The sequence below is a fragment of the Pteronotus mesoamericanus genome, unplaced genomic scaffold (genome assembly GCF_021234165.1).
Source record: "Pteronotus mesoamericanus isolate MK-2021 breed Mesoamerican mustached bat unplaced genomic scaffold, CSHL_Meso_final contig_25, whole genome shotgun sequence".
Lineage (NCBI taxonomy): Eukaryota > Metazoa > Chordata > Mammalia > Chiroptera > Mormoopidae > Pteronotus > Pteronotus mesoamericanus.
In genome coordinates this window covers 1,306,132-1,333,639 of record NW_026555105.1, presented here as the reverse complement: position 1 = coordinate 1,333,639, position 27,508 = coordinate 1,306,132, and the positions used below count along the sequence as shown (strand labels likewise).

The 27,508-nt window shown below is 51.0% G+C and overlaps 1 protein-coding gene across 1 annotated transcript in view; it reads left to right on the top strand.

Moving 5' to 3' along the window:
* Window positions 1-20,106, top strand: part of ZNF831 (zinc finger protein 831) — a 54,057-nt gene extending 33,951 nt beyond the window's left edge. The window contains exons 4-5 of the mRNA XM_054573342.1: window positions 18,752-18,891; window positions 19,261-20,106. Coding sequence (XP_054429317.1) covers window positions 18,752-18,891; window positions 19,261-20,106 — 986 coding nt within the window. The remainder of the gene's footprint in view (window positions 1-18,751; window positions 18,892-19,260) is intronic.
* The last annotated feature ends 7,402 nt before the right edge of the window (window positions 20,107-27,508 follow it).

Below are 27,508 nucleotides of genomic sequence, written 5' to 3'. Positions count from 1 at the left end.
TGCTGGTTTGAGCCAGGCTTGGCTCATCTTGCTAGATTTTTTTCTAGTGTCTGTGGGGTCAGCTGACAGGTGGGTGGAATCTGGCTGCTCTAGCACGGCCTCCCCCGGTGCATGGAAGTTGGTTGGCTGCTGGCAGGAGGGCAGGGCAGGGGTGAAGAAGCAGATGTCTCCCAGCCTCCTGTGGGCTGAGAGACAGAAAGAGAAGGAGAGAGAGCAGAAGCACACAGAACTCTTGCAGCCTCTCTTTGGAACTAGCATGATGTCACCTCTGTTGCATCCTACTGGCCCAGGGAGTCCCAGGACCAGCCTGCATTCAGGGATGGGGAAATGGCTTCACCTTGGCTGCAGAAAAAGTAGGAAATCCAGCTTTTAGCAGCTCAGCAATGTGTCCAGCTGGAAGGTGGATTCTGACCACCAAGAGACAGTGTCAGAACCAGGGACGCAGCTGGCCTGCTTGTCACATGGGCCGGAGCTAGAGACAGTGTGAAAGCCCACCGCCTTCTCCTTGCAAAACCTCTGTTCCTAGTCATACCAGCAATGTCACTTTCTGGACACTAGTCAAAGGCCAGGTCGCTCCTCTGTGCTTGAGTGTAAGTCTCTGTACCCCGTCCAAAGATCCCACCTTGGACTGAACTCCTTACCACGTAACAAGTCAAGTGAACAACAACAACAACAACAAATTACAGGTAGAACTTTGAAATTCTAGGTGGGGGAAAACATGTTTTTGTCTGTTGATATTCAGAAAGCCAAGTGATACCACTTCAAGAATCTTGTTATTAAACATTCATGTGGAAGTTTCCAGGCTTGGGGACAGGCATGTTTCTTTCTACGCTCTTCCACTTCCCAATGCTTCCATCTTGAACGAACTCCTCTGGCGTGCTCTCCCCGCCAACCGTAAGGTGGGAAACAAGGTTTCCCCCTCGGCCTGCACCGGTCCATGTACTGCCCCGGGGCTGTGTGGTCTCAGCCTTGGCACTTCCTTTTGCTCATTGCTCACGTGGAGGAATCTCAAATTATATGGCGAACTCTGGCAATCACAGGAGTAAAGGCACCTTGCTATTATTTACATAGAACGAGGCATGAGACCATCATAACCATGCATGGATATCTCATGGTTCCTTCCCTGTACCCCCGCCGATCACCCTGGGAGAGTACGTGGATGGCCTGTGTATACCCCCGACAGGAAGTTGGTATCACGTGTAACCGGGAGCACACAGACTCCGTGGGACACGCATGTGTGAGCTGGCCTCACCCCCAGTCCCCCCCGCGGCCTTCACGGCCAGGCTCTCTGCTGAGAGGGGGTGGAAAATTAGGGGCACCTTCTGTCCCCTCTTCTTTGGGCCATCTTCAGATACGGGGCCTCCTCCTTTCAAAATTCATGTTTAGCGTTTACAGAGAACTACCCCTTTAAAGAAAAAAATACCCTTGATGAATGCAAATTGACATTAAATGGAGTTTAAAAAAACGATCAGGGTTTTTAAATATGATTATAATCAGCGAGAATAGTGGAGCAGAGTGAAATCATTATTGATGTCACCCGTGAGGGTGGGAGGGAGGAACTGCTGTGAATTAATCAGAAGAGATTTTCTGTACAGCCTGCCCACTGTGAACTCTGGTTAGGGTCCGCCCCCGCCCTGGGACCCCCATATGCTAGACACTTAGTTAACCGTTTGATGAACCAGGACCTGCTGCCACATTCACGGGACACCTCTGGGTCGGGATTCTATTTCCGGTTTTGAGGAACGCAGTGGGGCGAGTTTTGGAGTCAGGCTAGTTTCGCTCCGTAAGTTCAGGCAACGGGTCCTTCTTCAGCACCTGGTAGGAGGGGCCGACTCCTCCCGCAGCGGAGGAGGACGCCGGGCCCGGGGAGGGGGTCCTGCCCTTGCACGGTCTCCGCGCGGAGGTGAGACTTGATGATTGTCTTTCCGACCCAAGGCGCAGAGCTCGCTGCCTGCCCACTGCGTGGAGCGCACGGAAGACGCGCCTGGGCGGCGTCCTGTCCTCAAAGAGCCGCGCACGGCGTCGCGCAGACCTGCAATAAAGGAGTCAGGAGAGAGTGCGCTCTCAGAAGGCGTTTAGGTTTCGTGTAGGTTTTGAGACACCCAGAGCAACGGAAGTGCAAGACCGCCACCTTCCCCACAAAGCTCTGCCAGGAGAAAGGGGTTGGCACAGACTTTCAAAGAGTACCTGGCACATCGCTCCTTTTTGTTTACGTCAACAAAGTTTGGGAGATGCCTCAGAGGGTCCCCACGTGCGCCTTCTTTTCCCCTTGTTAACATCCCACCTGAGTGCGGTGCCTCCGAGACAATGGGCGCTACGTGAACAATGGAACCATTGCCACGCGCTCAGCACAGTGCTTTGTTCGGATTCCCCAGCTTTTCCCTAGAGTCCTCCACCGGGCCCAGAACCCCTGCCCCGCCGCCCCCACTGCGTGCCATTTGCTCGTCTTGTCTCCTTAGCTCCTCTTGGCTGTTCTTCTTGTTTTTGATGACCATGACTGTTCAGAGGAGTCCTGCTCAGGTGTTTTGTGGGACGTCCCTCTCCTGGGGTCTGCCTGGTGTTCTTCTCACGGTGACAATGCGGTGGTGGGCTTGGGAGCAGGACCACAGACGTAAAGCATCCTCCCTGTCACCGCGTATCAAAGGTCCATACTGTCGACCCGACTGGTCGCTTTGGGGGTTGACCCCAGTCACTGGCTGCAGCGGCGCATGTCTGGCTCCCCGCTGTCGAGTGGCCCTCCCTTCCTGCCACCTTCTGACTTCCCACCCACGGGAGTCGTGCGTCTCTCTACCAGCAGCGCCCAGGCCTGACTTTGTGTCCCTCTCTCCCACGGGCCTCCGGCCCTTGCAGACTCTGTCCCCCGCCCTGCTGTGGCCCGCTCGCCCTGTCCTGTCTCCTGTGATGCATGGAGCAATTAGTATTTCTGGAACAAAGAGAACCCAAAGCCGCTACGTGACACCAAGTTCACCACCGTGTTTACCCAAACCAAAACCTTATTGGAAAAGTAAATTACTTTTATTTTCCTTGAAAATATTCGATATGAACTGCATTAAAATCCTTGCTGAGAAAACATACCCAGAACCTGTAATCAGAGGAGAGATGTTGCCATAAAAAAAAAGAAAGAAAGAAAGAAAGAAAGAACCACAGGGTCCACGCCTAGATTGAAGCCTACTTTACATTTTATTATTTACCCCGTACTATTTCATCGCCTCTCATCGCCTCCCCCTGAGTCTCTGGGCCAGTGGGCCCAGCCGTCTGTCCCTCAGAGAACTGTGAGGATAAGGGGCATGTGTCCCCTCATCTTCCAGCCCGTGCAAGGGAGCAGGGAGGGGCGTTGGGTCCTCATCTACAAGAGAGAAATATTTCTGAGATAAATAGGTTAATAATGACTTAAAATAGGTTTTTTAATGGCTGTTTTTGACCAGCAAGGCTAGCACCATCTTGAAATGACGGGAGGGATACAGGACGCTGGTTTTTCTGCCTGCCTGTCTGTCCGTCCCTCACTCTCCGCCTGCGTGCTGGGGCCTCCTGCACCATGTGAAGTCCTTGTGAATTCACCCCTCCTTCCAGGCCTGTCTGAGGTCCCTCCAAAGCAAGATGTTTTCATGCTGCGGCCGTTCCTATTTCTGCCTATATGCAGCCAGGCGATCGACAGAAGGCGAGTCTGTCTGTCCATCCCCGGCCCAGCCAACTAGCCACGTGGGCCAGCCTCCCACGTCGTCCTGCAGGGGTAGAAGTGGGGAAAGGAGCACACGGCGTCTTCTGGGCTGATCCTTCGCTCCCTTCAGGATTGGGGGTGGCTTTCCTGGGAGCCCTCTGCCCTCTGGGGAAAGAGGTGTCTTAGATGGAAAAGTAGCCAACTCTTGTCCTCTTCGGGGGTACGTGCTGTTGGCAAGCTTACCGAGAAAAGCCAAAGTCTGTCCTCGTTCATTATTTTTCCCTCTTGGCTTAGAAAGAGAAGGGAAAAGAAAAGAGTTCATTCCCCTTCTCTCCCTTCCCCCTGCTTTAAAATTCTTGAGAGAGGAGTTATGAGCATAACAAAACTCTCATCTAGAAAATGTCCCCGAACCTGCAATTACTGGAGTGTGGCCGCCTCGTTCAGAGTTCTAGAACGCGTTTCTACATAATGCCCCTTTTCAATGCTATTATCTGTGCCAGCCTGTTTCTGCTCTTCGCAGCCCTTCTCTCCTGCATTTATTAGAGGCTGGCTAAGGTTTCTCACCCAGAAAAAACCTGCAGGATAATGAACTCTCCTCGATCGTCCTTCCCGGTGGGTATGGGTTAGGGGACCATTTGGAGGGGAAAATGGATTGCCTTGGGCCCTTGTATACACGGCAGCGAGAGAAATATTCTGAGATCATAAAGACCAATATGCTTTCAAAATCGACTTTCTGAAGGCTGTGTTTTCACGGTGATGTTAATTTTTTTTTTTTTTAACGATAGGAGGCCTCTGGGCTGTTGCTTCTCCAGCTTAGCTGTAGCCTGGGGGTGGGGCGCCTGGGGTTTGGGGAGCCCCCCCACAATGATTTCTCCATTGAGGGCTATTGGGGCCACCTCCACACTCAGGGTGTTGTTGAGGTCCCGAAGACATCTTTGTTGATAGTAACTGCTCACCTCAAAATCAACCCAGACCCCACAGCTGCCCCGGACAGAGCCTGGAGCCTGGGGAGGAGGTGGCTGCTGGCCCGGAGCTGCGGCGGGACTTTCCTGAGCACGGCCAGCCCCCAGCAGCCTCCCTCTCCCGACACGCCCAGACAGGGTGGGCTGAGTTAGCAAATGAAAATGCACAGCACCCAGTTGAAACTGGAATTTCAGATAAGCAATGGGTATACGTTTTTTTAGCAGGGGTAATGCCCCAAATATTAAATAGGACGAACTTGTGCTAAAAAGGATTCGCGGTTGACCCCAAATTCACATTGAACCAGGCACCCAACTCTCAGCTGGCAGCCCTGCCTGAAGGCCCGCGGACCCCCCTGAACTTTCTCTCTCGTCTGATTTCACCTTCAGAGCCTGGCCGGTCTGAGGTTCCCGATCTGCCCTCTCCCATCTGCCTGCTGCCTGTCTTTGGCTGGGTTTACTCTGAGATGTTCATTATTCAAACTCTTAAAAAAAAATTTTTTTTTAAATTGATTTGAGAGAGAGAGAGGGAGGCAGAGAGAGAGAAACATGGATTTGTTCTTCTGCCCATCCACACGCTCACTGGTTGATTCCCACACATGCCCTAACCAGAGATTGAACCCACAACCTTGGTGCATTGGGACAATGCTCTAACCAACTGAGCTACCCTGCCAGGGCCATTCAGATGCTTCCTCTGTTGCCTCCTAAAAGGGTGGGAGGCTGGTTCTGGTTACTTGAGTGCCTGAACCTCACAATTCCCCTGGAATCAGTCCATTTTGATCTCTCTCTCTCTTTCTCCGCCCCCCCACCCCGGCCCCTGTGTCTCGTTCAGTCTTTTCTCGTTCGGTTGCTTGGCTCAAATTAGGTGTTTGCTTCTCGAGCCTGAGGTCCCTCCACGGAAACCCTGGAGTTCTGCCTGGAGGAGGGGAAGGGGGCGGGGCGGAGACGGGGCCCCAGGGCCGCTTTCTCATCAGGAAGGCCGCCTCTGCTTTCTGCCCACTGCCTATCGCGACCGCAGGGGAGAGGGGTTAATTTTCTCGTTGAAGTTCGGGAGGCGCGGGGGGGGGCATCTGAGCTGCACCATCCAGCTCAGAAAACACCCTGGGCAGCCGTAGCGGGGGGCCAGCCTCTCCCACGCAGGGCGCCTTCCTACGCTGAAGCTGGTTTTCATTTCCCCATGCCGCACATGGGAGCTCATGGCCCCTCGTCCCCTCCCCCTGGGTTTACAGGGGCTGGGGGGGTGCATCTCCCCAGGGAGGGGCGCTTTCATAATAATGCCCTGTGCTCGGTACCTCTTCCCAGGGAATACAGTGGAGGGGATTTGGCACGAAAAATGGATAGTCTTGCTTTCCTCTGTCTGAGAGAAATACTGGACAGAGAAGAGATGACTGGCTCTCAACAGAGAAGTTTTGAAAGTTGCTCTTGCGTGGAGAAGTTGACAGCATCTCGCAGAGAGGAGAAGCCCGAGGGACACCGCGCTCCCTCCCGCCAGCCTCTGCGGCCCCCCGCGGCCGCCCCCGCCCCCCCCCCCCCCCCCCCCCCGCCCCCGCGCTGGCTCCTCCTCGGCGCCGCCGGAGCCCCGCCCCGCCCCGCCCCGCCCGGGCCTTCCTCTCTGACGGGTGTCGGTGCAATTTTCTCATTATTTTTCTGTCAGCATTCACAGAAACAGTATAAACGACGTTATTCCGCAGCCATTATGTTAGTTTACTCCACGATAATTTGAGCTGTGGATTCTGTTTCTGATGTGAATTTCGTGATAACACAGTGTTACACAGAAGGCAGGGAGATTTCCCGACCGCGTGCGCAGTGACAGCTGCCGGGGTTCCGCGACCCTTTCCCGCTCCGCCGCCTCTTTTCATTGGACCTTGGTGTCCCGTGCGTGCGTGGGGTGGCGGTCCTTCCTCTCTGCACACATGTGACCCAGGCCCCCGCCTCCCGCCTTGACTTCTCTCCAGGGAACGTTCCAGAGAAGCAGCTCCATTGACCCGGCTGGCTGTCCTCCGAGGACCGGGCCCAGCGGCCGGCTCTGCGGACTCGGGCGCCGCCGTGTCCAGGCCCCGCTCCCGCTGCGCCCCCCGCCCCTGCCCCCCGGGGAACTCCCCGGGGGCGTGATGTCGGTCACCCTCTTTTCCAGTGAAGACCGAAGGGGCCCGTCCTGGTTTCCGTCAGGCCGTGGACGCCCTTTTCCCTCGGTTGCTGCGGAGTCACTAACCAGCCTCCTCCTGTGAGGGGCGGACCGGAAAGCCTCAGGGCGGACGAAAAGTTGTTTCATTGCCTCCACGCCGGGACGTCCCGGGGAACTCTCCCCTGTCCAAGGCGGCCTACTCGCCTACGTGTTTATCTTAGAAATCAGATTTCTTAATTAGTTTCGCAGGGTTCGAAATTCTGTCCGCGGGCCATAACCCATCTGGTCCAATGCAGAGGAAGCTGACGCATGGGGCTCCGGGTCTAGACGGTGGTTTCTGACGCTCACAAAGTCCGGCCGCTCGAGCTCCACGTCGTAAAAGGACGAGTTTCTGACGCGGGGGTGAGGACAAAGGAGTGTGTCCCGAGGGCTCCGGAAGAGGTCGGCGCGCCTCGTCCTATCATCGCCCGTTCCTCCCGGCTTGCAGGCCCCGGTAACCTTGAGGCTCAGGTCTTCGTGCCGCCTTCGTGGCGGGGCCCGGCCTTTGTCCCTGGCTCTGGTCTTGAGCGTCCGCCTTTATTTTCTGTCTGGATCCATAGAAACCACAGAGAGGCTCTTGCTCAGAAACCGCGGCGGGCGTGGCGTTGCTCCCGGGTTGCCAGGGCAGAAGCCCTCCTGCCCTTTGAGGTGGAAATCTTGAGACAAGAGGAAGCCGCCGGGAAAGCGTTTCAATGGCAGCGTGGTCCGCCCGGTGGAGTGTCTTTCCTTGGTTAAGAAAAACCACATTTGTAAAATAAGCCTGAAAGCATCCATTCTGGAGGAAACCTGGGTGTGGCAAGGTTCTAAAGAGACCGTGGGACCGCTGTTCTTCTCCCCCTTTTTACACCAGTCCCCTGGTCCCTGAATAGTTTGAAGAAATGCTGTTGAATTCCGGACCGGTTCACGATTTCACGTGACGGGGATATTTCGAACTGGCTCTTCCATTAAGGTTGTTTGGAAGACATACCTGAGTGGGAGAGAGTGTTCAGCTCACCAAACACTTGCCTTCCTTCAAAAAATAAGATAGAATAAAGTAAAAGCCAAGAGGATGGAACAGCAGGTATTCTGAGGTAAGAAAAAAAAATGCCTAAGTACCACACGAGATGGACTATCTGAACATGCTAGGAAGTCAGGGAAGTGTTCCCGCATCTTTTTTTTCTTTTTTCTTTTTCTTTTTGGTCAAATTAGGTTCTAATTCAGACTTGAGGGAAGCTCTAGACTCAGAATGGTTCCTTTCGGAAGGAGATAGGAAAAAGCAAAAGTGATGAGGCGGACACTAGGGTCTTCTTTCTGGTCTTTGTTTCCAGAAGTCAGTCTCTTTCCCCCCTTATCATGATGAATGCAGGAGAAAAGGGGAGGCCTTTCTTGCCGGTTGTGATCGCTGAAACGGATCGATTTCTGCTTTTTAAGGATGCAAATCCGGAGGGAGAGTGAGCTCTCTCAGTTGCCTCCATTACATCCCAAGAAATGACCGTCTTGTCCTGACTCATTTAGTGCCGAGATACTTTGAAAATAATAATTCAGAGAGTAGGTACTCTTGATTTCAATCCTGGCATTATGGATTTTAAGTGGTATTTTCAATAATTGTGTTTGTTTTTTTCTCCCTTCACCTCATGTCTGCTTTTCTTTTTAAATTTTAGGTACATGGTCTGGTTGCAGACTTTTAACTTAAGGATTGATTTTTAAACATGACTTTCTACTACATATTTTTCAGGGTAAAAAAAAAAAAACCCACCCCATCTCAGATTGATCGCCTTTCATCAAAGAAATAGAAAAGAAATGAGGTACCACTAAGAAAAGTAGTTTCTGACATAAAAGCGTATGATGACTCAGAAGAGACAAACTTTCAGAAAATTGCATCAGGAGAGAGAAATACTCTGTTAAGTAGTTAGACTTTGATCAGAGTATTTTTCTGTCCCTCTGATGGGTCGTTTAAGTACTTTTTCTCTGAAGAGCTGGGTTGGGGCTTCTTAGTCATCTTGGTTCTCCTTGGATGGTTTTGTGAGGTGACATTTAGAGATTACTCAGTCTGGTCACATTCGACTCTTGAGCCAGATTACATGAGGTGTGATTCATAACTCATCTCCCTTGTGGCATTTCCCACAATACTAATCGTTGTGAAATGATGTCCTAATTTCCGTCTCTTCGCCTACGTGTACACGGCATCAACAAGGTAGAATGGAGCTTCTGATCATTAACAATAAGCCTGCACTTAATTCCAGGGTGAGGGAGACCTTTTCCTCCTTTCCATCCTTCATCCTTTTTCCCTCCCTCCTGTCCTCCCTCCCTCCTTCCCTTCCTTTCTCCTTCCCTCCCTCCCTTCCTTCCTCCCTTCCTTCCTTCCTTCCTTCCTCCCTCCCTTCCTCTCCTTTACTGCCTTTCTCGCCAGCATCTCTTCTTTTAAATTTTCTCCATAACTGAGCTTTTAAGCAACTGAAGCCTGTTGCCTGGGTTTCCCCTCCCCACTCACACGGTTGAAGGGATCTCCCCTGAGGCTGCATTATCAAAGCAGCTGTCTTTCATTGAAGAAATGGAAAGTTAAAGAGAACTTCTCTGACAGGTACTTTCTGCGATAAAAGGTTTACCTGATCGTGTTGAGGAGGTAGAATCGCTAAATACCCTGTAAGGTTGGTGATGTAATTCTCTGAAATGAAGTCGATGGACGTTTTTCCCTTTCTTTTTAGCCTTTAAACTATTAGTCTGTCATGAGTGAATGGGGACAGGTGGGCTGGGGATGGTCCCTTGGTATTTCCCTCGCCCTGTTCTCTGTCACAAATCACCTGTGATGTTTTCGGGAGAGAAACAAGATGGCAGCCTGAACCCCCAGGTCCCCTCATCCGCCAACTCCCTTCCGCGCCCCCGACTGACAATAATGGCTCCGCTCCATTATTTTCCCTGTCAGAATTAATGGGGAGAGATTCTTTTCCCGAAGCCATTAGTTAAGTAATATTGCTTACAGAATTGCTGAAACAGGATAACACCTCCTTCTCTGGGGTGTAAATCTTAAGAAATGATGGGGCAATTGCTTAAACACATCAATTATATGCCAAAGCCTGAACTTCTTTTCTCTATAATTTTCATTTAGAGTTAAGAAAGTTTGAAAGTAATGATCCATAAAGTAGGTTCTCTTGATTCAATTTTGGCACTAAATAATTCAAATAATATGAGCGATTTTTTTTTGTTGTTGTTCTTCATTTAGGTTTTTCAGCTTCCCTTCAATTTGTCCTCTCTTTATTTTAGGACCCTCTCCTGTTGTCTGAGCATGATTAGAGTTTCAACTTACCAAAAGACTTTAAGCATTCTTTCCCACTAAATATGTTTTTTTTTTTTTTTTGGAGAAAATGGTAAGTGAAGTGTTCTCAAACTGATTGCCTTTCATTAGAGAAAGAGCACAAAAATGCAAACCATAGAGAAAAGTGGTTTCTGAGAAAAAAGATGGGAAATGATTACTCGGAAGAGGCCAAATTTCAAAAAAAAAAAAAAAAAAAACTAGGATAGTACAGAAATACTTCAGATTTGGTTAGAGATGGAAAAATACATTTTCCTCTTTCTTTCGTGAGTCAACTTTTCTCTTCCCGAGAAACTAAACTTTGGTTGTAAACACGGGAGGATTGAGCTCCCTGTCCCGGAGGTGCATCCTGTCGGGGTGGGGCCAACCTGCAGCTTTGCCAGGTGCCCTGGGGCTTTTCCTCGTTATTTTCAGTCTTAGTTTTAGAGTCAGTGCCATGGTTTATCTCTTAGTTTTCTTTCAAACCAGTAAAGCAGCACCATGTTTGTTGCAACAAAGAAAACAACATGGATATTAGGGGGGCCCCAAAATCCAGGATTACCTTCTGGAGGGCAGGTCCCTTGTAGGACAGGCTTCCCTCGCAAGGCGAGTGTTCTAGGGGCCCATCTGCATCCGTGCACCAGCTGGTGTTGTTGCGAGAGGCTGCGTTCGGCTTCAGTGAATTTGTTTTGAAGACTCTTTCCTGCATTGGCCTGTTTCATGGTGGGTGATTTACGAGCGCGCCTGCCCACACCACACTGAGTGTTCTGCAGTTTTTGACCAAAAAAGAGCATGACCCCCGTACCCCACCCTCCCTCTTCACCCAATCTCACCCTGAGTGAATTTTTTGTTTCCCCGGATGAAAAAAGTCCTTAAGGGGAAGTGTTGTGCCAGTGTGGAAGAGGAGAAACAAAAAACGGCAGAAGCACTAAAAGGCATCCAAATCAACAAGTTTAAACAGTGTTTTGAGCAGTGGAAAAAAAGTATTTGGAGATGTGTATCGCATCAAATAGGGAGTCCTTGGAAGGAGACTGAAGTTTATACTTGGAAGAATAAATACACAGTTTTTTATAAATAGACTCTGGGGTTTGGGGGTCCCGCCTCGTATGTCCCAGGAAACAGGACAGTTCCCACCCTGTAGCCCCCAAGGCTTCCGGGGGGAGAGCGGTGTGGTCTCCCGCACCCACTCACGTGGGCATGCAAATAGGCACAGACACCTTGTTTTGTTTGGACACAAACAGATTGTACTACACCTAACAGTCTACCACTCTTTTCTTCTTCCATACCTTGCGAAGAACTCTAGGCCTGGATTATAGATAGAGAGATGGATGGTTTCGGGAATAGCAGGAGATCCCGCGGGATGGCCGTTCTGTCATTTCCTTACCCCGGGAAGCCCTGCTGTCCCTGCCGATGGCTGTGGGTCTTTCCGCCTCAGCTGCTGCTGTAGCCACTGCTCTTGCTCAGCTTCCCACGGAGCGATGGCTGGGCCCACGTGCGCGCGATAGTTACAGATTTCATTTTATAAGATACTACCAAAGCACTTTTTTGAAAAATAGGTGTCCTCTCCCATAAAAAAAAAAAGTGAATTTGGGAGCAGCATCCCTGGCCCCCACCTAATGGATTCCCCCACCCCACCCTCTGGTCTAACCACATCCAGAAAACCCACCTTCCTGGCCAGATTTTGAGAAGAGTGCTCCCAAAAGTATTCCTGGCCCGTTTTCATGATTTCTCTTTATTCCATAAGCCTCCGTTTTGCTTTATGAAGGCACAGTGTTGAGTTCTATGCATGCATTAAAGTCCCTGTTGCGTTTCAAACCGGCCCCATCACCACGTTTGGAGGGACTAGCTGATCAAAACTCTTTCATCTCAGGAGCAGACAGGTGGAGGTGGCTGCGATCACAGGTGGTTTCTAAAGCACAAGCTTTACCTCACCACATGCAGAGAAGAGGGGCCATTTCAAAACACAGTGGGGAGGGGCTCAAGCCAGCCCCTGGAATGGAGGGGCGCAACCTTAGTTCCCGGATTTTCTTCAGGCACGTCCTTTGTTTTGCACCAGGGGCTTCGGGCGAGCTCTGTGCTGCCACCCAGTTCTGGCCAGCACATGCCGGGGTTGGCGCCCGGGGCCCCAAGGCTCTCCCCACCTCCCGCCCCAGCCCCCTCGCTCCTCTGACAGGCTCTGAGGACTTGCCAACCTCTTCTCTCATTAGAATTAACAGAGGACTATTCATTCTTTCCCTAAAGCTGTTAGTTAAGTCATAGCGCGCTGAAATTGCTGAAACAGAATAATTTCTCCTTCATTTTCGAGTGTAAATCTTGAGGAAGGATGAGACACCATTGCAAGCCTATCAATTACATCCCAGGGCAGAGACCCGCATACACATAATTTTCATTTAGCGCCGAGAGTCTTTTCAAACGAGGATGCCTGAGGTAGGTTTGCTGGCTTTAGTCTCGGCATCGGACGTCTGCTGCATTGTTTCTTTTTATCGTCAGCTTTTTTCCTCCCGAGATTCCATAATCCTGCGTCTGGTCTGTATTTTAAAGTCACACTTGCGTTGTCTGAACATGGTAACAATGTTGACTCGGAGCAAGATTTTCAACAGCACTTTGCCCTCCATGTCGTTCAGGTGAGGCACTTCTGCACGGGAAGCCTTCTTGTCCTGGCTGCCTTTCCTTAAAGAAACGGACAAAGAGATGAAAACCACCCAGAAAAGCAGTTTCCAAAGTCAAAGATGCGTTTGTGACTCCTGGGAGGCAAACTTTCAAAAGACTGCATTAGGAGCGTGCAGAAAGTCCCCAGGCCGCTCGCGGCCAGGGTGTTGCTTGGCCCTCTCCCGGGTCCGCTCCACTGGGGGCACTTGGGCCTGAGGCCGCCTCTCGCCGGCTGCCCGGCACTTCTCCTCATTTTCTGATTGGGACCGACGGCCCCGGCCGAGGACCAGGAAAGCCTCTCTCCTCCGTCCTTGTCAGCCAGCCAAATGTTTTCTTCTGCAGCAGCTGCACGCACCGAAGTTGAAGGGGGTCACAGAAACAAGAGCATTGACTTCTCCACGGTTTAGGGCCATGCCTGGCATGCACAGAAAATTTAAAAATATGTATATGTATATTGCTTGAATAATAACATGAATGAATTATTCAGACTTATTAGCGAGAAAACCAGACAAAGCAGGTTCCGCGCAAGAATGATTTTACGGTGCGTGTGGTCTTATCTTTCCCACAGGCATCGGTGGGGTCTGGGCCCCGTGTGACCATCACACGGCGGTCTCTGCTTCTTCTCTCATGGTACTTACTCTGCTTGCTTGGCGACATTTTTGTGTATTCATTGGAGGACTGAACCCCCCGCCTGCGTAGACTGTCACGCCCAGGGGGGCACGGCCTCGCCTGCCCCTCTGCACCCCGGCTGCAGGCAGCACCGGGCAGCGCGGGGCCCCGGCTGGGCTCCGTGCGCAGTGAGCCTCGGCTCAGGACATGTTAGGTTCAAGAATATGGGCTCCGAAAGTATGGACTCAAGAAAAAAAAATGGGCTTGACACACTTTTGAGTAAATGAGGAAAACGCTGCCCATGGAGCGACTATTTTGCAAGCTCTGCTCGGCTTTCCTGAAGTAACTGGAAACTGCATTTGCTGGCACGTTGTGCCTTTTCCAGCGTCCAGGGTGCTTCTGAACAACTTCATCTCAGATCAGTCCACTGGCGAGGGCGCCGGCGTGCTTGTCTACACGGGCCGCCTGCGTCGAAGGCCACCAGGAGCGCTCCTTTTTACCCCGGCCTGAGAGCTTGCTCTTCGGACACCACGCTAATGGAGTTCTTGGTGTATTGGGGCAAAGGAAAGAAATGTCTCAAGTTACTTACGTGTTCAGATCATGACATTACAGCAGCGTGCCTATTAGCATTTTAATCGGGCCGAACAATTAGACAGCCGGGAGCAGGTCTGCCCGAAAGACGTCCATAGATAGCCCTGTCGTGTGTTTTGCCAGGTTGCTTCTTCACTCCACATTCCTGCTAATTATTTTACAATTTCCTATAAGCCTGTTCGAGCTGCTAAGTTTAAATTTGCTATGACACTATCAGCAGCCTCTTCCTCTCTAAACATGGTTGGGCAATTATTTGGGGGGAAATCATTAAAAACGCAGGCTTTAATCAGGGGAGGACAGGGCAGCCCACAGAACTGGGACGTGAGACGGGCCGTCTAATACGATGTGTATGCCTGGGAGAGACCGGTGGGATTTCTGGAGACTGTATGATGGCGAAAGAAGCCGAGGTTTCTGAAGACGTGGGAAGTGGTCCTCTGGGGATGCTGGGGCCCAGCAGTACCACATCTGTGCCTTAGCGTTGGACCAGGGCCTGGCTTGCTTCTTGGAAAGGGCCATCCATTCACAGCGCATTAGCACCCTTTGTCAATAGCCCAAATTCATGCAGCGCGCTTCAGTGACGTCATTTGGGAATTTCTTTACAGCTACGAAAGGTAATGCACTTTTTTCCATTGACGATAGAGCAGAAACAAATGAAATCAACAGGTTTGCTCCCCTTGCTTTCCCAGGTGAGTCAGAAGTTATTGGTCAAATGTGCGCATGGTCTTTCTTTTAGGCTTGAAGAGCCCAAACAACCCGCTGGGAGGACGTTTGCCCAATCTGATTATTTTCTCTCTTGTAATTGGTTTTAGTCCATTGAATCCAATGAATTGCCTGGCTGTTTTGTCAAGGGGGGACGCGGCTTAATCCACTTAGAGGGCGGCTCTTGGTAGACTCAGGTTCTTGAAACCCTGATCATCAGGATTCTCTCTTGGAGATTTTCCATGGGGTGGGATTGAAAACGCTTCAATCTATCCATCGCCACAGTGATCAACACCTGCTCCCCTTCCCTTCCCCAACCTGCCCCCTGCCAGGTCTAGGCCCTGCTGGCTTCCCCACCCTCCGGCTGGCTCGGCGCCCTCCTTCCTGCCCCAGGGCCTTTGCATCTGTTCCTCCGCCGTCTGGAATGGCCTTTGTGGGCGAGGCCTTCCTCAGCCGTGTGACCCAGTTACCCCCCATTACTCCTGGTGACGTGGTGTTACTCTCTCTAATGCCCCCTGTTGGTCATACTCTCTGCCAAGCTCTCTCTTCCCGTTTATTGTCAATTGTTGTATTCTCTGTCATAACCTCCTGTTTATTGTCCCCTCTGCTCAGCTTATTTCCCACTTGGCCCCTGTCAAACCCAAAATGATCTCATTTACGTCAGTCTGCGTGTCTCCGTTTCCCTCCCCGCGGGAATGGAAGCTCCCGAGGGCCCGGCTCCTTTGTCTGCTTCTCCGATGCCTCAGGGTTGAGCACCATGGCCCATGTGTGGAGGGGACCCTTTGTCGAGCCAATGGCCTGGTTCTGCGCCGTTAGACAACCCCAACACGCAGGTACTCAAGTGAAGATTGTATTAGAGGGAAAATCGTTGCTTCCGTTCCCAAACTGTTGCACTTTTTCATAAATTTTCAAAGCTGATTTGCTCAGGATCAGTGCACTTGGTGATCTGGTAACCTGCCCCTGAGGTATAAGAAGTCAGTCTGTCCTTTTGGTCCAAGATGGAGGACAGAACACATTCATTTACCTCCAGTTTCCTTTAAAAATCTAGGATGAATTAGTAAAGAAACGTGTTTGTGACGCTCCGGCCCCCAAGGACAAAGTCACAGAGGAAATGATGCCCGGCTGTGGGACTGGAACGCAGAGGCTGAGAGCCACCGAGTTAGCAGACCCCCGAGATAGAGCAGTGGGCGAAACCTTAAATGCTCCAGAAATGTATGGTGCCAGGTGGGGCTGAGCACAGGAAGACAGGATGAAAGGCCAAGCAGCACTCAGAGCGCCTAAGCCACCCCGACTCCTCCCGGCCTGGTCACTTCCCACGTACCGTGCCTCCTACCCTGGCAGAGTACAGGGGGCTTAGTCTCTGGAGCAGGCACAAGCTGGTGAGGACACCGGGCACAGCTAGTTTAGCAGGCAGTGAGGGGACTCTATTGAAAACAAAGGGTTTAACCAAATGGGTGACACTGCAAATCGAGTCCCCCAACTCTCGTCCTCAGTTTGAGGCCGGGATGCTGGCTGCCTGGCTTCTCCTTCCAGGCAGAATGCTGCGGGGTCCTCACACGGGAGCCAGCCAGCCTCTGCGGGGACCTCAAGAGAATGGCTGCAGGGTTTGTCACTTCAACAGGGAGACCAGAGAACCCAGCAGGTGGCCCGCAGTTGACAAATTGCACTCGTAAGGAGCGACCCACCAGCCTTCTTGTGGCTCTTCCTTAAACATGGGTGGATAGTTCAGACTGCTGACTATCTCAGGAAGATCTTTAGTATGAAAGAAGAAAAACAAACAGAAACAAAGGAACTTGGAAGAAAGAGAGACTATGCAGGGAGAGACGAACTTTAGCGGTAACAGCAAATCATTATTAATACCATTAACAGAGATACGAGAGAAGCTGCGGGGGTCATGAAGTAATAACAGGATGCTATAACCAAGGAATAATAATAATTAGCAATAATAATAGTGGGCTCTTAGGGATGAAAACCATGACAGCAGAAAGAGACACGTATGAGTTGGAATAGAAAATTGAAAAAACTCTCCCAAAAGTAAAATTTAAAAGAAACAAAGAAATAGAAAATAGAAGAGAAAAGATAAGAAACATAGAGGGTTAGACCAGGAGGTCCAATAACCTCACAGAGAGAGAGTGGAAAGACAAAACATAAGGGGGGTGGAAAATCAAAGAAGTGACAGCGTTTTCTAAGACTGAAGGACATGATTCGGATCAAAAGGCTGCGTCACGCGCCCGGACAGTGAAGGGAAATAGACCAGGACCGTGGCAACAAGGAGACAACAAAGAGCCTGGGGATTTTAACAGAGAGAGAAGCGCAAAAAGGAACCATCCAAAGGATCATGAATCACAAGTCATGTTGGCTCCAGGCTTCTCAACAGCTAGAACTGAGTGGAGCCCCGGCTCCTACTCTGAAGGAAAACAAATCCCAGTTCAGAATGTTCTGCTTAGTCCAGCCGCCAGTTAAGGTCTGAACCGTTTTATTTCACGCCCCCTTTCTCATGAGGCCGCCAGGGGGTTTGCATTAGGAGTGCGAGAGAGTGAACCAAATGAGGCCCAAGGGCCCGGGCACCGAGGACGGGGGTGGGGGAGGCCCAGGGCAGCAGCCTAGGGAGACGGATTCCTGAGGGTGTTCAGCAGGCAGACACGGCTGGCGATGGCCAGAGGGACGGGGTGGGGAGGGAGAGGAGGGTAGAGGGGCAGACGGGGTGACGGAGGAGGCTGGGCTTGGGGTGGCAAACACTCAATGCGATAGATACAGATGCTGTATACAGACTTGTTCACCTGAAACCTATATGATTTTATTAACCAGCGCCCCCCAAGAATGTCAATAAAAATTTCTTAAAAAGCTTAAAAAAAGAAGAAAGTTTCACGAGAGATCTTTTGAAGAAAATGAAACAAAACTTTCGAGGCCACGGGGAAGGAGGTTGGAGGATGATTTCCGCAAGGAGTCCACAGAAAACTAAGCAACAGAGAAAAAGCTGAGTGAGGCCGCACCCCAGGGAAGGCTGGTGGGCAGGAGAGGTGGCGTCTTCGCGCGCCGCACCGTGTGGCTCAGTCGCACCAAGCACGCTCCTGGACGCAGCAGCACAAACACTGAATGTGCCCAGGAGATCAGGACCTTGTTCATGTGACTGTTGAGAGGAGAGAGGGCTGGGCAGTGTGCATGCCTGTGGGGGCGATGGGGCTGTGGACGAAGGGCACCCACCCCACGCCCTCCTCTCACTGCGCCCCCCGTCACAGACCGGCACAGTCCGGCTTCCAAACTGGAAAAAAAACAACAACAACCCAAAAACACCCAAAACCGAAGTGAAACTAAGAAACAGAGCTGTGTGCATGTTGCCAGGAGGGGAGGAGATACATATTAAAAGCATCCAAAGTGGGAAACGGTGGGTGGGTGAGCAAGCGTTGCTGTTTCTCTTGATAAGCAGAAAGGTTTGACTTTTAAAAAGTCCGTGCACTTGTAACTTCAATCAAAATAAAAGCGACTTTAAAAGGAGGTCTAATGCTCTTCTCTGGTGACACAGCCATTCTAGAATGTTCTTCTGATCTTAACTCCGGGTGTCCCCTCCCCTCGGTGACATTCTGTGCTGCTTTGGGCCTGCATTTCTGGGGAGAGGCTGCTCTGGGGGCTGTTGTTAAGGCCACACCTTTGTCCCTCCTTTTCGCTCTGCCCCCCACATCAAATAATAGCCACCAGAAACAGCAGCAACACAAAGGCCGCCTCGCCTGGTGCTGGCTGCCCAGGGCTCTGATGGCATTGCACGTGACAGAGGGGGACACTTCCATGTCCGCCTCCGGCCTGTCTGGCCAGAGAGTTCGGGCTGGTCTCCAACGCACACATGGGGCAAGAAGGACGTCTCTGAGGGAGAAGAGCCACGGGAAAGATCTTTTACCATATAAGTAGTTGAGGGATCTTTCTGCCCTTGGGAGTGGGTTTTGCCCCTTGTTTCCTCATCTGGGCAGAAGTGGGGGCATTGTATTTGACTGCAGGAATTGGTTCAAGGTACATTGCTTTCCCATCCGTGCCTCACGAGACCAGAGCAAAGGCTCTCAGGGCTGGCCGTGAACACACAGGCAAACACCTAGGAGATGACCGTTGGCTAATTGCTGATTTTATAATTTCAGGTGCACCTAAGTCTGCCTCCCTACTTTCAGAGCTCAGTCTGCAAGGGGAGCCGCCTTGTGCCTCTGCAGCCTTGTCTCTTGGCTGTGGGAAGGGGGAGGAAGAGGAGGAAGACCGAAGACCGACGTCAGGAGGCGCCTCTCCCAGTGCAAGCTCGAGGGGAAGTGTGCAGGTGCGCATGAGGAGCGTGCTGTCTCTGGCTGTCCGTTGTCTGGGTTTCTGGCTCCATGTCCCTTGTCGGTGGTGTTCCGTGTTCCCCAGGCTGGTTGGTAACTGAGGGTCTCCTTGTTGATGAAGCCAGCGAAGGGCACCTGGCAACCTCGTCTGCCTGTTCAGTGGCAACGGGGAACATGACTCGCCTTCGTGCCCCAATTAGCTATTAATGGAACTCAACAGAGAACATGAGATGGAAGTTCACTGTCGGGAAAGAATCATTCAGAACTCAAGACCTTGTTTTCATTGAGGACTGTGTTTCCAACCCCAAATTTTTTGTACCAGTTAACCTTTCCCCCCATATGTTTTCCTTTGCTCTTTGTTTCAGGATGTTACTCCGTCTGCTGGCGAGCACAGCGACTGTTCCCCTCAGAACACTGCGGTCGGGTCAGGGTTGTCTCTGCCCCCTGACTCCTGCGTGCAGGTGGCCGGCAACAGCCTTTTGTCCCGTGGCAGAGGTCTCGACGTGGGCTTCCCTGAGACCCCGCGCGTGCCCTCTCAGGAGCAAGTCTCGGCAGATGCGAAACCGGACATTGTCTCAGATGCTCAAGAACCGGCGTCCCTCGAGCCCAAAGGAAACGCTCTCTGCTGTGACGCTGCTGCCTCTGGGGCTGCCATCTGTCCTTCTCTGGGGGCGAGAGGAGGTCACACAACCCTGGGAGCTCCCGGCACAGAGGCACAGGAGCCTGGCCGAGCTGCCGGGGATGCTCTGACACGCGGCTCCCCAGACAGTGAAGCCACAGTGCAGGGCACATCACTGTCACTGTCGCCGGGGAGACCATCCCCGGGGCAGAGACTCTCGAGTTTGGTTCCATCAAGGCCACCTGGCAAAACTCACCTTGAAATACCAGCTTCAGGGCCAGGGTCAACTAGTTCACACCAAGACGCAGCGAGACCCAAGGCGCTTCTCCCTTCCGGGGGGCGCCCTGGGTGCGGGGAGATGCCTGTCTCCTGCCCTCCCATGGGAAAGGACAGGGAGAAATGCCATGAATCTGGATTCAGGGCCCCGCAGGATGGCGTCGTTCCTTCTAAGTCAGGGCAGCCCACAGAAGTCTCACAAGCCCCTTCGAAAACAATCAAGAAAAGGAGTTTGGAAGGAATGAGGAAGCAAAGCCGCGTGGAGCTCAGCGACACCAGCAGCGATGACGAGGACCGGCTAGTGATAGAAATCTGAAGCCCCCAGGAAAGATGGCCTTGATGCTTCCCAGTAAATGCCGCCAAGCTGGTGGGACCCCTGAACCCTCGCCACACAGCGCCTAGAGATTGGGAAAGCCAGTGTGGGTCCTTTCCAGGACTCCCCCAGCCGGCTCCAAGCCTCTAACACAGCCGCACCTTTCCCCAGCTCCCCGGGGCACAGCCCACTGGTGTCCATGGGCTTCCAGGCAGAGCAAAGGTGATGTGAAGCAAAGTCTAAGAATGCTTGACACGCAGTGACTGTGGCGGGACTCGCAGAGGCGTCCTCTGGCCCTGTCCGCCACGGCCTCCTCTGTGAAGTGGCATCGCCCCTGAGAGCCGCAACCGACCCCCGTACCAACACGTGAACCCCGCAGAGCCAGGCACTGCCCTCCGCCCGTGGCTTAGCCGGGGGAGAGGGCAGGAGCGGGGCGCCAGTCCCTGCTGCTCGATCTGGAGACAAAATTCAGATTGATTCAAAAACTGAAGTTTGATCGGAATGACTTTCCTCCTTCACGGGAGCTGTAAATATACTTCGTGAAGCGTACAGTCTGGTGAAATGCTGATTACTTGCCAACAAATGGCCAATGCTTACGTAAGAGTCAACGACACAAGCGTGTCCTGTCTCGTGCTCGGTGACTCTTCTCTCGAGACCCCTGAAGCCCCTGGTTCTTCCAGCTCTTGCAAAGGAACGTTGTGTTAAAAGTTAATAGAACAGTCTTTGTAATGAGTCATTTTTCTGAGGGGGAAAAATTCACTTATTTTCCTCTGATTCTCTTTGTCATATTGTGCTCTGAGCAATTTCAATTAGAGGGTTACGTTTGAGTAATCGCTGCAGCTTAAATTGATGCCTGCTCATCGTGACGGGAGCCTTTTGGTTTCCTCCCGAAGCTTCAAGGATACAAAACTAATTGGAGTTTTGACGCTGTTTCACATCTCAGTAATTTTATTTTGGGGGCTTGGTGTTACTTTGCTGTCAAATTAAATCAGCCTCTGTATTGTGCAAGTCAGAACAGCGCACACAAAAAATCCCCCAGTATTCCACGCCAGCGCGCCCCTGCGCAGAACAAAAGAGCGCCGCCGCGTCAGCCAGCCCGGTGAGCAAAGCCTCAGGCGTCCTGCCTGCCTCTCCTTCTCTTTTGAAGGCAGAGGAAGAACTGATAGAGACTTTCGCTGCTGCATTTCGATAACATCTCCTACTTGTCTTTGGTACGATGGTACGATTTTGTACAATCTGACACTCACAGCCGAGCTCTCTGGGCTTACCTGTGACGGAACCACGGGCCTTTGACATCTGGTATTTCAAGGGCAGTGATGCAAAACATCTCGCACCTGCAAGTGCACTGTCATGCGTCTTGGCTTGCGACTGAAGAGGGTCGCTTTTCACATCACTGCATGTGAGTTTTCCTGTTTTAGGGTGATAGATGGGACACTTGAAGGAGGGACCAGCTGGCTTCCCTGGGCACTTGGCGTGTGTCCGTGGTCATTTCATGTGTGCTCATACATGCCCCAGTAGTTTCAAGCCCGGCCAAGAAAAACAGGAGAAGGCAAGTAAAAGGGATGTGAGGTGTTTACTTCCTGTACTTTTTGAACCAAACAAAAGCGATAAGGGGGTTACCTACCCTTCGGATGAACCCGCTACCTTGATGAGAGAGGCTGCCCAGGGAAGTGGTCCGAGTCCGGGTCGGAGGAAGAGTCGAGGCCTGACCTTGCCCTTGACCCACTGCGAAATCTTGGTTAAGGCACATACCTTCTTTGTGCCTCAGTTTCTCTCACTGAGAATGCGAGCGGAGTGTGTCTCCAGGCTCCCATCCTTGTGAGGAAGCTTAAGCTGCCCTCTTCTTGACATAGGAGGTCTTGGTGGCTTGGGGGTGGTCCCCATGGGGAGGGATCTTGCACCTGAGAAGTTTGGGAGGGGAACCAAAGCCAAAATACCTTCTGCCAGTTATTCCCGTGAAGAACTTGAGCTCATAGGCACTCTCCCTATTTTCCCCAGAGTTCTAGACTTGAGGATGCAGTCATCCAGTTAATCAATATTGGTTCATAATTCAGAAATTTAAAAAAAATGCCCAGAGCACTCTGCATGAGTGGATGACAGTATGTCCATAGGCTGAACTGGCTACCTTGTCTTGGGTGGCACTGGTTGGGGGAAAACAATCTTCTGGATTCTTTCCTCCTGGGTGGTGGCCAAGCAGTCAATTGGTCTACCAGACCTAAGTCAGCAAGCCCCGATGGCACTGGCCCCAGCGTGGTGGCGGAAGCCCTGTCCTTCTAGGAGCTACCACATCCCAACTGGCATTAAATATGGGTTCATCTCCTACTTCCTGTGTCTCTCGCCAAGGGGGACAGGTGGACACGCTGTCCTGTCTCAGCCAGTCATTTAGCTGGTGACCGATTTAAAGCAAAGTGTACCTTACTTGACATCAGCATGCATCGGTGCAAAGCTATGTATCAGTGGCTTTGAAAACAAACAAAAAGCGTATTTTGAATGACCCTAGATGAGTTGGCTACTGGCTACTGGAAATCATCCTAAAGTAAAGTTTTGTTTGTTTGTTTGTTTACTGAAGAGTCCTTTTATAAAGCAACAGTATCTGATTTTTATAAATCTTAATCTCCTATGGGTTTTCTTCAAGCAGAATGCAATCCTAGGGATATGTTTTAAGAGTAAAATCAGTGACCTATAACGCAGTTTGTGTTACTGAAAATAAAATTTCCATAGTATCAATTGATAATTGCTACCGTTTTATACTCTATAAGCATGTGCTGTGTGCTGGTTAAAGAAAAACTGATTTATTTTAGAACAGGGCCGATCAGAATTTAAAGATCAATGCCCTGCCCCTACTCTCTCTGGTGTTATTAATTTTATTGCACCTTCAGGTAAGGGTCTTCACCGTGGTGCCTCACTTTCCTCCCCAGAGAAGAAATCCAGGGTGCTGGCATGAACTAAGACAAGGAGCACTTCAAAACCTTGGCGATTCTCTTGGGGAAAAGTAGACAAGTACTATCACCCAAGACGCTCAAGACTCACTGCTACCTTGATTCCTCCCACTGTGCCCACACCTGGCCATGCACTTGTTAGAAGTGCATGGAGGAAGGAGGTCTCATGTCTGCCCTTGGGGTGGGGAATGGGGTTCTGAAAGTCACATGGCTTTTGATGGACAGCTTGAATCCTCCTTGTTGGAAGGCATGGTGGAGTACAACTCATCCATCCTGTTAGGTGTAACCTTTGAGATTCTGCACAAAGCTAACACCCCTTTAATCCATGACTCAGCAGAACCTGTGGTTCATTTACCAAAAAGTAAAAACAAAGATGGGGGGCGGGCACCTCCGGATTTGAATCAAAACCCTGCCCATAGCATGGTGGGTATCCAAGGGCAAGGTGAGCGCTCCCTTCCAAAAGCCCCTCCCCTAGCACTCCGATGGGAAGAGTTGCCTTGCAGAAATGCATGGCAGCCCCGGTTCTTGGCACGCGAGAGGAACGATTGGCAGCCTCGCGCCACAGCATTTTTCCTTGGCTTTACATGTGTTGTTACTGAGAATGATCACATTCTTTACTCTTCCCCCCAGCATAGACATTTGCCTTTTGCACAAAATTTTCCTGGAGCAGCAGATTTTTATAGTTAGGGAAACTGTCATGATCATCAGTCTGTGTGGCTGCTCACCTCCCATGACAGGACTTAATTGGGGAGGCGAAGACGGTCGCCCCAGCCTGGTGATTGTACTCCTACCGCGCGTCCAGGAAGGTGTGTACATTTTTGTTCACTCCAGTTGCAATTCCCGTCATTCTTGTGAGGGAGACTCTTTGGCTTTGGAAACACTACATTTCTCTACACTCAAGCACAATTTCTCATCCTGATCTTTCAGAACTCATTAAATATAGGTGTTAGGACCCAGCCAATCTTGTGTGCCAGGTTTGTACCCGGTGCCATTCCCTTTACCCATGCTTTGTACTTGTGTTGGAATAGATGTGATGTTATCTGAAGAAGTATGGGAGCATTTATTTGAGCATAACGCTTCACTATGGGAAGAGAAGGAGCCAGGGAAATGGTCTCTGCCCCTCGAAGCCCCCGAGGGTGACTCACATCCTGTGTGTGCAGTCAACTGTTCAGAACTTGTTACTCTATCAGTTGTTTATAATCAGGGAAATGGTTGGCTTCTTGATTGTTTGTTGAGACTTTATTTCCTTCTTTCTATGGTTAAATTATTTTGTTTTGATAAAAATAAAACTGAAAATGAAAATGTCTAGTGTGATTTGTTAACGTTTTAACCAGACGTATCGCAAGCGATAGCCTGTATGAGTTGGCTGTCTGATTCGTCCCAAGTACTTGACATCCTGTCCGCCATATTGGTAGCCCATTCCACTCAACAAAAGGATTAGGCGACAGCAAAGGGTCACATTTTCTTGTGCTGTTTCCTTTTCCCACGTGTCTCACTTGTCATTGTCTGCCATGTTTTAGAGCTCATAACGTGGAAATGTAGCTAAACATTGAAGCCACATGAGGGCACTGTCCTCAGTGCAATAATCCAGAACTTTCCCCCCCTAGAGTTGAGGTTTCCTGGATATTTAATATCATTCATTGACAGAGAAGACACCCTTAATTCAAAGTAGTGTCTCCTTATGAGGATAACTCACATGCTCTTTGCAAGGTTAAGTAGACCTTCCATACCAGCACAGTGTCCTTCTCTGCCTGTGCCTCTTGAAGCCCCTTGAAGTCAGTGGAGACACAATGCGTTGAAGCTGAAACTGGAAGTGGGAGCATGGGAAGAACAGATCGACTAATTGATGGGTCTTCATAGCATTTTTGCTAACTCATCAAACTCTAACGGCAATAAATCAATCCGTTATTTCCAAACTTTGGCCCTTTGAGAATCATCCCAATGCTTTTCATCATATGTGTCCACATGTGGGTATATTACTTGCCTAATACATTTGTTTAAATCATCTGTGTCCTTTTAAAAAGATTGTATTTATTTATTTTTAGAAAGAGGAGAAGGAAGGGAGAAAGAGAGGGAGAGCAATATCGATGTTTGAGGGATACATTGATCAGTTGCCTCTGGCACAGCCCCAGCCGGGGACCTGGCCCGCAACCCAGGCACGTGCCCTGATGCGGAATTGAACTGGTGACTTTTCGCTTTGCAGGCGGGTACTCAGTCCACTGATTGGGCAAAATCATCTCTGTCTTCACGAAGTTATTATTGCCCTAAGTAATAATATCTGTGAAATGTCAGCCTTAAAGTGCTAGTTATGTATATGCATTCATATAAAAATTATTAAGAATTGTTCATCTATGTACCAGTCAAGCACCCCCTTTAGAAATACTGCCAGCGGCACACACCCACACGTGGGGAAGCATTGGGTGACCCTCGCAGCACACACCTCGCTGGCTTCCCCAGTTACTCCGAGTCCTGCGGAGCACAGCTGTCTCCGCGCTTCCCCTCTGAAGCAATAGAACCGATGACTAGAAGTACTGTTGTAAGTTTATTAGGTGTCTTCAGCCAAACATCACAGTTGAGTTAATAACATTCCTAGTCAAATAATTATTGCATGTTTTAGTCTCGAAGGAGTAATCATAATGTCTTATTGCATAAATATCTCCATTTTTTGTTTTGGTGTTTTGTTGGCTGGCGGTCAAGCACAAAAGGACGCACAGGGAAGCGCCATTAGGAATCCGCACTCAGCCACCAGCGGTGCCATCACTTCTGTCGAGGGACCTGCTTCCATGCTTTTGGATTTAAAGCAAACGGGTTTGGCTGTCCTCACAACCGTGGAGCACAGCTTTCCGGTCTCCAGCTTGGTGACACCCTGTTGGTCCTTGGACCGGGAACACAGGGGGATGTGTTCTGTGGTGCCAGACCGTTGTCTCCAGCTGCGGCCAACATCTGCTTTCAGTCTCCCTTCAGCTCCTGCCAGAGGCAACACCCTTTACAACTTTTGCCCAGAAGCTGGTGGCTTGTTGTACACAAATGCATGAGAGAAGGGATTCCTAGAGGGAACTGGTGGCTTTGTACATGCAGCATCGGGGGCACAGCGCCCCAGCCCCGCCTCTGGGCACGCGGGGGTGCTGGCAGCCCCCCGTGTGTGCACGGTGTACGATGGGCTGTAGTTCGGCAGAAATGAGGCCTCGTGAAGCCACGACGAGCGAGAGGCCCAACAGCCAGGCTTGTGTTTTCTGCATAACGGTGTTCCCGCTTCAGGCATGTTTGCGCTGAGCACTGGCCCCCTCCACACACGCACGCACGCACGCACCCGCACCTGCGCACTCACCCAAAATGTCTCTTCTTGTTAGAAGACAGGAACGGGTGGGGCGGGGCCAGCGATCTAGAAAATGGGACGGTCACACCCAGGACCCGGGAGGGATGTCCCCGTAGAGGGGCCCACGGCATGTCTAGCTTGGTGCGCCAGGCACCTGGAGTCGTGGTTGGCTCACAGAGGGGGCAAAGGCACATTGGGTACGTGAACAAACGAAAACGGCCCCCGGGGAGTCACAGAGAGGAAAGGAAGGTCCGAGAGGAGGGATCCGGCCTGAGCCTTTTCCACAGGAAGGTCTACTTCGCTACCAGAGAGGAGCAAGGACATCCAGAGAAGTGTCTGTTCATCCACGTCAGAAGTTAGCAGCGACTTCCCATCACTTCCCCTTCCATTCGTTTGACCCTTATTTATTAAGCGCCTAAGTATGCTGCAGGCACGTGGAGACAGAGGGGTGAAAAGAGACCTACAGGATTCACAGGGCTTTTATTTGGGCGGAAGGAATGTCAATTCGTGAACCAACCAGGCCAACAAATATGTAAAGGATAGTATCAGATAGTGCCAAGGGCCAAGAAAGCTGAGGGAATGTTGGAAAGATTCCCCAGCTGAAAATATGGAATGAAAAGAACGATTTTTTTTTTTTTATTTTTACTGGTGCCTGTAGAGAAGTCAAAATTGTCCTATAGGTTAAGACTTGTCTCTTCCGTGACATCTAGCGACCTGGGTCCTGCGCGCGTGCAGCTGGTAAGAGCGCTGGCCACCTTTCTTCCACCCGAGCCAGTGACAGGCTCCGCCGGCACCGACGCTGTTCTCCAGGTGCCTCAGCGCGCGGGGAATGGATGCCCCTTGGATCCCACAGCAGCAACGGCGCCCAGGAGGGCCCTGTTTTAGACCTAAATTTCTCAAGAGAAACCATCAAATATTTGATGCCTTGATGCTTTCGAACCTGAATTCTCTTTCTCAGGAAAGGCTGAGCTCACCGTTAAAGGCTGTGGCTCTCATAAGGGGCTGACTTTACCTCCCAGGGGCCATGAAACAATGTCTGGAGACAGTTTTGGCTTTCAAACTTGGGCAGGCGAAGGGTGTTATTGTGGGCAGAGGCCAGGGGCGCTGCTCAGCCTCCTGCAATGCACCGGGCGGCCCCCATAGGAAGCAC